The following is an 11,041-nucleotide window of genomic DNA, read 5'->3' on the forward strand; positions in this document are numbered from 1 at the left end:
CGATCCCGTGGCCGGTCCCGGTCCAGTACGGGCGCGACACTGAGGGTTGTGATCCGTTGCCGGTCACGAAAAAAGACAAAAAGACAAAAAATAAAAATAAAAAATAAAAATAAATAAAAAATTTAAAACCAGACAATCTAATTGCATGACTATGTCACTGTAACTCACTGAGTAGTGGCTGTTTCCTCTGGATAACGTGTGAGATGTTCATTATGAAATAATTCCTACCTAGCCCCTTTCATTGATTTGCAGTGTTTGGAGAATAGGCATTTCAGTATTTGACTACTGCAAACTAAAGAGTTCATCAGAAATGGGTCTTAAGTTAGAAAAAGCCTCCTCCTTTGATTTTCTGGGGCCACCAGAATTCAGAGTTGAAGTAAATAATGCATGTATGCGATCTTGTGGAGAGCTTCTGGCTAGGCCAGTTGGGAAGAAGAGAGATTTTATACAGATTGCCAAGTGCTATCTTCCCAACCACTCCACAACACATACACATACATACACACACACACACACACACACACACAGCAAAATTGCAGCGAGATTTTATACAGATTGCCAAGTGCTATCTTCCCAACCACTCCACAACACATACACATACACACACACACACACACACACACACACACACACACACACAGCAAAATTGCAGTGCTGTTTCTGTAAGTTAATAAAAACTAAATATTCAATATATGCCAGAAACTTCTACAGCTACATAAATATCAGTATAATATTACAATCTAACCTCTAAATTTACAAAGCCAAGTCTCTAAATGATGGTTTTCAAAAAACAATAATCAGGACTTACAGCAGTGTCTACAAGTGACTTGTCAATCTAATTTCATGAGGAATTACAGCATTGGTTCCCAAACTTTGCTACACAATGGAATCACCTGGGATTTTCCAAAAAATACTAATACTTGGCTCCTACCCCTAGACATTCTGATTTATTTAATATGGGTGTGACCCAAACACTAAGATTTTTAAAAGCTCTCCAGGTGATGCTAAGGTGTAGCAAGTTTGGAAGCCACTAAATTACTATAAAAAGTACTCCAGTTTTATAATGTTCTACATAGACATAAAAATTTCTTACCAGCACAAAGTGTAGAGAGTTCTCAAAGCTTATACTACAAATAATCAAAAAGTGAAACTCAGATAGGAAAGGAGATAAATCAGGTTGTGCTATATATCTGGTATGTAATGAAACAAGCAACATATTTTAAATTCATTTTTGTGATCTGAACTGTTGGTATGCAATAGGATGATCAAAAATCACCTTCAACAGACACTAGAATAAAAGGTTTTCAAATTTTTCATTAATGGTTAGAACTTGGAGAAATATATGGCAAATACTGTCTGTACCGGTACAAATATTTACTCTAAGGTATTATACTCATGTTTACAATATCATGAGGTAAGTGGCAGCATCAAGAAAATCCTTTCTTAAATAAAAATATTTCTCAGATAATTAGATATCATGCGATAAGCATCTAAGTGACAGAGACTCTTCTGGACACTAAGATTGTGGCACTGAACAAATGAAAAGAGCAAAACAAACAAAAATTTACACCCTCACAGAGCTTTTATATCTCTAGAATGGGAGGAGGGACACAAACAAATTAAAGAGTAAACTGAAAAGAAGAGCCAGGGAGTGGGAGGGCTGTGAGAGAGGAGGAAGTGATTTGCAATTTTAAATAGAGAAGCCTAGAAAAGAAACATGTCAGCTAAGACTTGAAAGTGGTGTTACATGACATAAATAACTAATATATATTAAAGGCAATGAAATACATTGATAAAGAATAATTCTGGCATCAGCAAAATGATAAATCCGAAGAGTAACATACCTCCATGTGGGATCTTAGGGTTCTCAGGGAGTCTTCCTGGATCGGTTATTGAGACCCTCACCAAGGCAACCAGACAGAATATGGAAATGCCATAGAATACTTTAAAATAAATAAATTAAATAAACAAATTAGTCACTTAACCCTTCAAAACATTTGATCAACAAGCATATGTTTAAAATGCATATTTTATTTAACACCATTATGATAATTTTCAAAAGATAAGACGGAAAAATTAAATGACTATTTCACTCACCAAACAATACTGCCAAGAGGATTATCTTAAATATACTAATTTTATTTTGCATGATAACAACTAAAAACTTGTTACAAATGAGATTGTTTATTAACAGTAATTCCCTATCAATAATGTTATAAATGAAAGGGCTCGTTTTTAATTACTACCTGTATTATATTTGAAGGATCAAAACGGCATTTTAAAAAATATTCTACAATTAAATTTTTTCATTAACTCTAACTAGCTACCTTCAAAATTACTCTGAATTAGTGATGTTCAATTGCTCATTTTGATCAACCTTAAGATACTTAATTTGAGAACAAAGAATGAGAAAATTTTGCATTTTAAAATTAGTAACCAGAAAAAAATAACAGTAAAGGAAAATAGGCTAAGTAACCATAATTCTATATTTTAAATTAATAAGAATATAGGCATTTTGCCGGGGGTAATAAAAAACAACACTCTGTACATGAAAAAGTAAACAGTTTGAGCGCTGACTCCAGGACTGACTGCATAGTATTGATATCATTTGCATAACAGATTATATTTCTCATAGCTCTTGTGAGGTCAAATGAGTTAATACACATGAAAATTGTAAATGTCATGTACCTGTAAAATATATCATTTCTATCTGATTCTTTTAATCATAAGTAAGCCATCACCAATAGGCTATAGTAGAAAATAATTATCTAGAAGTTCAAAGTGTTATCATACTCAACTTCATAATCAATAATTTTAGCATCATGAAATTCTCATTTCCTAGTAATGTATACCATCTCTGTTCTTAAAACTTCCACCTTTGCAATTAAGTACAAAATAGAAACATTAAGTATACACACAGACATGCGAATTATCACTACCATGTAAGTTTTTTAACAAGATGGTCTTTATACATTTTGCAAAGTTAAATAAATATGGAGATATTACTTTTATCTAACTGCAAATATATATATATATATAAAGGGCATTCTTTTTAAAAACTTCCATAATTTAGTAAATAATAGCACTACTAAAATATTAAAAATATTTAAAGAAAGGTTATCATGGTGGCACTATCCTCCAAAAACATTTACAACGAGAAAAACCTTTAATTATACAAAAAAACAAAGATTTAGAAACTTACTTATTATTAATATGCCTGGAATATGTCCTTCTTCATAGTGAGGAAAGAGGACAATTTTGGGAATTATAACAATATTGTATAACCAGACAAAGACAATCAAACCCATGCAGCACCAACCATGTGGGTCAACAACAAAATGAATCCGCAGACCCATTTTGCAATCCTATAACTGCCTGCCAACCACAAAAAAAAGATGATCCTAAGGAAAAGGAAAAAAGAATAAAATTACTTACATAGGAAAAATTATTTAACTAAAACAAAACTGCATTTCTAGCAACTATAAAATGACATATATTGAGTTTTCTTTTTATATTTGATTTTTTTTCCATAATAAACATTTTAGAAAATAAAGAGAAATTTCAGGATATTCAAATTTCATCATAAGCTTCAAATAATTTCATTTTAATTGCTCATTATGAATTGCTATCAAGGGTATGTACATTGGCATTATCTACTGAAGTTAAAACACAAAGTTTTCCCTTAACTCAATGTGTAAACCCAAGAGCAATGAATGCATATGTCCAACAAAAGATGTGTACAAAAGTTTTTAGTAGCTGTAATTGTAAGAATAACTGATGGTCACACAAGTCAAAAGAGTGGTTATCTTGTGGTGGGAGGGGTATGTATAATCTCCAACATGAGAAGAACCTCTGAGGGGACAGAAATATTCTATATCTTGACTGGGGTGGTACTTCATGGGTATATACATATGTAAACACCCACTGAGCTGTACACTTAAGAGTTGTGTACTTTAGTCTAACAATAAAATATTTTTTAAATTATTTTGAAAAATTACAAATTGCTAAAAATATTAAAATTCATGGAATGACGCCCGAGTAATCTCATTACTATCAATTCAAGAAGACTTGTTTAAATGGGGCCTTTTTTCAGTTGAGTGTCAACAATCCACCAATAGATAACCTAATGAGATATTTAAAGAATTAAGATACTCCTATACGTATAATACTGAAAAAGTGGCTTAAAATATATCCATACTTCAGTAGATATAAAGCTTAAATAATAAATTACTATACAACATCTAGGGAGTACCTTTTACATAAAATATAATGGTGTAATTATAAATTGGGACAATGGTTCTCAAACTTGTAAGCAAACCAGAATCAACTGGGGCACTTTTAAAAATACATATTCTCAAACCCCATTCCAGATCTATTGAATCATAAAGCTCAAAAACCCAGAAAATGTTTTAAAATGCTCTCCAGGTATCTGATACAGCTGACTGGTATCTAGGAACCACTGACACATGGAACTTCACTAAGACTTCAATGTTACCACAATGAGTTGAACTTAGTTCAACAAATATTAATTGAGCCTCTACTAAATACCAATCACTTGCTACACTCTGTAGATACAATGAAGAAGACATGGTCTTTGCTTAAAGGAACTAACAGTCTAGTGGGAAAAAGAGTCATAAAAAAGGTTTAATATAATATGGTAAGTTCCACATTTGTGGTCAAGATGTAAGGACACAGAAGATGAGAACTATTAAATCAGGGTTCAAAAGCACAACTTCCTGTAAGAGGTGAAACCTAAGTTCAGTCTTAAAAGATGAGTAAATGCAAACAAAGAAAAGTGGCAATGATACTGCAAACAGAAGGAAGAGTAGGTGGTGTACAGAGCAAAAATTGTGGGAAGTATTACAGACCGCCATCACAAATTATAAAGTCTCCTGTGGAGAGTCAGTGGTGAGAAATACGAGGCTATATCATGAAGGACATAAAGATGCCATGTTAGAATACTAAGATTTCATTCCTAAGCATTGGAAAGCTATTGAAGAAGGGGGTTAAAATGGTAGATTCATACTTTTATTGAAGCTCTGGAGTGGAGGATAAAATTAAAGACAAATCAGTTAGACTAAGAGAAAACAAAAGCCAAAATTACTTTTGAAGAAGGAACTAATTGAAGAAACACAATCAAATGAGTGAGTCTTACTGATGGATTAGATATTAGAAGTTACAGAGGAAGGAATCAAGAATAACTCCAGATTTTCAGCTTATATCCCAGACTACTTCATTCTAAGAATAATTTATCATCAATTTGAAGAGCCTCGCTGTGCCATCCCCTAGAGGCCTTGCCAATGATCTTCAAAGCTATAAAGCTACCAAAACAAAGAGAAAAAAAGATTAAAGAATGCTTAATTTTAAAGGAATAGCCCCATCCTCTTGTCCCTAGAACCTGCAAATACTGCAGCAACAGCAAAAAAGACAAGAACTCAAATGCAATACTACCCAAATGGTTTACATCAGAAATGGTCCAAGTTAGTACTTTTGCACAAATTCTAAGATAGGAATAGTTCCCAGGCCTTTAAAATAAGTAAAATTAGAAAATGAAGAGATCAATCAATATTATTAAAGTGAGGAAAGTCAGAGAGGATAAAGCATGCTATTTAATTTGGTAAGTATCATTATTTTTAACACTAAAGAAGCTCAAATACAAATGGTAAGCAATCTACACAGCTAAAAAGAGAAAGAGTCAAAGGAATGTTAATTTTTTACAGTCTTGCCAACCACCAAGTGCTAAAAGAAAGGACAGAAGACTCTGTCTCTCAACGTGTCAATATTATTAAATTCATGTACCTTTCTTTTTTCTAATGTTTCAGTTCTATTCAGTGCTAAAAAACAGAATATGAACTCCAATAATTATATAGTACAGAGTAATTTCACTACTTATTTCTAAATTTATTAACTTAGAACAGCACACAAGCCAGCAAAACAAGTGGCAAAATTATGAAATACTCATTCATTTTTCAACTCTATTTTTACTCTCCTCTACCAGAGAGTAAAAAATTTTTCTTATCACTAGAAGAGATCCCTCAAAACAGAAAATACTACATCGTGAAAAGTATAGTTTAAAAATGTATACATTTTTCCTGGATGTAAACATATATAGATGACAAGCTCTAAAAGAACAAGCAACCCCAAGGAAAAGTGAGCACAGGATAAAAAAATAAAACAATAAACAAATAAGATGTTGAATACTTTTTAAAAATACCTGATTAGTAAAAATTAGTGCCACATAATCCTTGGAAGCAAACAGTGAAGTCTTCCAAGAGCTCCAAATCAGATGACAATCACAAACGCGTAACTGGCAGAGTTGCAGGATCATGTCACTCAGTTACTACCTACCAGGAGGTGTGGCTTACGGCTGAACAGAAACTATTACACATCCTGAGCAACAGAACTGAACCCAATGCTGCTACCTGGTCTTAAGGACGGCATTTGTAAAATACTTTCATTAGCTAAAGATTCCAACATACTAATTTGTATATTAAATGGTGAGCTCATAACTCAAACTTTGATGTAACTAGTAGATATACTGGTACTTCAACATTTTTTAAGATTGCTATCTGATGACTATACTTGAGTGCAGTGACTAACATCATAATGATGTAAATTACTACAGCACAAACTTTTAAAAAAGAAACTGTAATTCAACTCTAGTAAACGAGGCTGAGTAAATATTTACACTGTTCTAATTATTCTGATGGGATGCCACGTTTCCTTTTTTGCCTTTCCATGCAACTGTATTTCATCACATATTTTCCTCAGGAAGAATATTCAAGTTATTATGAAAAGAAAATGACAGAAAAATACTATATGACAGAAAACTATAACATCAGAATGTAGATTTTGGAAAATCATAAAGATTAGCCAAAATAATTAACAAAAATCTAGCCAAATGTCTATCTCTAAACTTAGTTTCATATGACTCTCTACCTCAGCCAAAGTAACCTTTCTACTGTTCCTTGAATATGAAAAATATATTCCATCACTCATTCCTTCTGTCTGAAATGCCCCTCTGCTTCTGCTTACTCTATTTTAAATTCAGTTCATACTTCAAGGCCAGTTTGAAACTCATTCTCCATATGAATTTTTCCCTGGCACCTCAGTTCACATTGATTTCTCTTTTTCTTCTAAATTTCAATAAAAAGCAAAACTATTAAAACAGAAAAGCAAGCGGCTTTATAATCTTAGAATAAGGAAAGCTGTCACAACCAAGAGCCATAAGCCATGTTTGACCACATAAAAATTAAAATATCTGAAGCCCAAAGCACACCAAAAGCAAAGTCAAAAGATGAAGCATCACTGGAAAAAAATATTATGACACATGACTAATAAGAGATATACCAAGTAAATATATAAAGAGGCAATTCACAGAAAGAAAAAAAAAGATTGATCTTTTAGAAAGACAGATGACATCCAATGTTGAGAGGGTATAAGGAAAAGGACACTATCATACATTTCTGGCGTGCATGTAAACTGATACAATCATTTTGAGAGGGCAATTTGGCAGTATCTATCAAAATGTAAAACTCTTTACCCAGCAGTTTTATTTTTAGTAATATCTACAAAAATACTCATGAGAGTATACAAGTATATATATACATGCATACAAGGAGGCACAAGGATGCAGTACTTTTGGTAATCACAAAAATATAACACAATCTGAATGTTCATGTACAGAAAGTGGAATGATCAAATATGAGTAAATTATAATACATCCATAGTGTAGACTATTTCCAAGCTATTGCAATTTTTTTAAAAAGGAAAAAACAAAAAAAGCAGATATAGATCTGCATATGACTGCCCACAACAAACTGGTAATTAAATAAAGCAAGTTACATAGGCAAAATCTTTGGTGGGGAGGGGGAGATCTTAACAGTGGTTTTTCTGGAGGGATAGGGAAATAAAGACAGACTACAAAAGGGCATAAGGAAACTTCCTGTGGTGCTAATAAAGATCTATATCTTGATATGGAGTTTGAGTTATACGAGGGCATGAATTTGTCAAAACTCAGCAAATGAACACTTAAGATTGGTACATTTCATGGTATGTAAATTTACCTTAAAAAAATAAACCGTAAAACAATATTCAACTTTAGTTAATGATATGTACACTGAAGTATGTAGAGAAAGTCTGCAATTTACCTTGAAATGGATCCAAAAATAATAATAAAGTGGACTTATGGATAGACAGAGACATCCATGAATATGTAATGAAGTTCAGTGAAACATCAGTTATAGAATCTAAGTGATGGGCATTCAAATGTTACACTGTAAAATTCTTTCAATGCTTCTGTTTGAAATTTTTCAAAATGAAATGTTGGGGTGGGAAGCAAGTTATAGAATAATTTGTAGAACATTTTTTATTAGAAAAAAATATATTTATAAGCAATTTCTGCATATATATAAAAAAAAGACTGGAGAGTCTGGAAGAAAACATACCAACCAAACTATTAACAGTGGTTATCACCGGGCTGAGGGAGGAAAGAATAGTAAGAACATTTTTTATTAGAAAAAAATATATTTATAAGCAATTTCTGCATATATATAAAAAAAAAGACTGGAGAGTCTGGAAGAAAACATACCAACCAAACTATTAACAGTGGTTATCACCGGGCTGAGGGAGGAAAGAATAGTAAGGAGAAAGACTCTCACAATTTATGTACGTATTTATGTATTCTTCTAAGTATAACAATAAACTTGTATACTTCTAAAATCTTTTCACCATGAATGTGCATAATCAAAAAAAATCTACCATGGAAAAAACAAAAAAAATAAAATCTTTTCAACCAACTGAAAAGCAGAGATAGCCGAGGGACACAAACAACCTTACAAACAAAATGTTTAATTCAAGCTTATCTTTATCACCATACATTATCCTTAAATTAAATGCTTTTAATATTAGTATTTTATAAACTGCAATGCAGAAGCATCAACTGTAAAGACAAATAAGATTTACAATTCAGAAAGATGTTTCTGAAACTCATTTTATTTACAGATTTCTTTTCTCTATGGAAAAAGTCTTACATAAGAAAATATGTTTAGTTAAAATTTAATATGAAAATTTTTAAATGAACATAAACTAGTATTTGCAAGTGAACAATTAAGTGCATCTAAACATAAGACTCCAGGGATACTATGCCACATAATTCAGAAACATATTCCCATGTAAAATCAAATGGAAACTTACCACTTGCAAATTCACTGAGATGTGTTGTAATTTTTCTGGTACTTGCATTTAGAGGTTTTCTCTTGATTCATTCTTTATTTATTATTATTACATCCCACCAAATGGATCTCTCTTCAATAGCAGTTCTCCATGAGAACCTAATAATGGTTTAACAAATAATGATCTCTCACAAAGATAAAAATTGTAAGCAGCTAAATATTCTCTGAAAATGCCAGTTACAAATGTTTTAAAATCAGAAATAAGAAAAGATGATTCAACTCCACCTAATTCTGAGCTTTCATATCCCATCCGTCCCCCCAGAATGTGCATATGATTACCATTATACATGAAAGTTTTCTCTTTTGAAACCACCCAATTTCCATAAAATCAAATAAGCATTATGTGTCCGGCATTCGGGCTTCATCAAACTTCCTTGACCACAAATCACAAAATAACAATAAGATTCTGAGATCATTAATGTCACAGAATGCAGTGTAATATCTATCAAGATGTGAGTCTAAAAGTATCTAATCACAATTAGTAAACGGATAATAAAGTGTTTTAAAAAGAAGTTTTAGTTTAAAATGTTTTAAGAAAAAAAAGTTATTCATCTTCCTATAATGAAACCAATAAGAGAATCAACCAAAAAAGTGAGTTTCTACAGTTCAAGCTTAAAAAAATAATAATACTATAAAGAGTTGTACATAACATATACCTAGTCACTATTTTATTAATTCAATCAACATTTATTAACTACACACTATCCTTTGGCACTGGCTATAGATGAAAAAGAGCCTCGATGGAGACGGACTACATCAGTACTACGTAAGACAAGCTAAGATAAAGGGACAAGGAGGCAAGAATGCACCTCACATAGTAAGGGTATCAGTTCATAGAACTTTTTTCAAGTATTCAAATATTTATATGTGTATGGAGTTGCATTACAAAATATATTTCTTACGGTAAGTTACCATCAGGAAAAGATTCCCAGACACTGTAAAGCCTGTGAATTAGCGAGATGAAGAATGGGGGCTCTTCAGACCAAGGAAGCAGAATAAACAAAGGTATAAAACAGGCCGAGAAAAACCTAAGTAAACTGAAATGACTAGAATAACTGTGTATGGAAGAATGAGGTAAGACATGCCAACCTTTTGACCACAACCAACTCTAAGAAATCAACTTTACAACATTACTAGTACACACAGAAATATATGAAAAACCAAAAACGTTTAGTGAAATGTTTACCCTTACCACATATGACTCACTCTAATATTGCTATTCTATTTTATTCTATTTCACTTTAATGAAAATACATAATGCTGATCACAACCTACTAAACTGATTTCATGACCCACAGTAGACAGCAGTTTGAAAAACACTGTTAAACCGTGCCAATGAGTTTGGATTTCACCCTGAACACATTAAAAAATCACTGAAGCATTGTAGGCACCAAAATACCACGATCAAAATTGCATGTTGACAAGAATAGCAACACTTTGAGAAGGCTGAGTTTGGTTGGAAGCACTGAAACCGACCACATGTAACAAGCTAGGGTTACTGTTACCCAGGCGAGAAATGATGCAGACACATGGGAAGCACCCCCAAAATGGTAACTTATTTATAAGGGGATTGAGTGTGGGTGTGTGTGTGTGTGTGAGAAAAAGTGACACTTAAGAGAGGAGGCATGCTGGAAAAGGGCAAATCCAGAACTTACTAGATAGGACTTAGTGATCAACTGGAAGCAAAGGACAGATTCTGAGATGGCTCTTAAGTATCTGGCTAAGTGACTAAGTGAAGTATGGTATAGTTCTCCAAGACAGGAAATAAAGGACAAGTTAAGAGTTTGTTAAGCATACTGCTTAGCACA

General features: G+C 32.5%; 1 protein-coding gene across 1 annotated transcript in view; it reads right to left on the minus strand.

The window, feature by feature from the left end:
- Positions 1–9,334, minus strand: part of ZDHHC21 (zinc finger, DHHC-type containing 21) — a 57,054-nt gene extending 47,720 nt beyond the window's left edge. The window contains exons 1-3 of the mRNA XM_008567720.1: positions 9,196–9,334; positions 3,203–3,401; positions 1,845–1,943 (exon numbers count right to left, since the gene is read on the minus strand). Of these exons, the coding sequence (XP_008565942.1) occupies positions 1,845–1,943; positions 3,203–3,356 (253 nt within the window). The 5' untranslated portion in view covers positions 3,357–3,401; positions 9,196–9,334. The remainder of the gene's footprint in view (positions 1–1,844; positions 1,944–3,202; positions 3,402–9,195) is intronic.
- Between the last annotated feature and the right edge of the window lie 1,707 nt (positions 9,335–11,041).

The sequence above is a fragment of the Galeopterus variegatus genome, unplaced genomic scaffold, assembly GCF_000696425.1.
Source record: "Galeopterus variegatus unplaced genomic scaffold, G_variegatus-3.0.2 Scaffold338, whole genome shotgun sequence".
In the NCBI taxonomy this organism is placed as follows: Eukaryota; Metazoa; Chordata; class Mammalia; order Dermoptera; family Cynocephalidae; genus Galeopterus; species Galeopterus variegatus.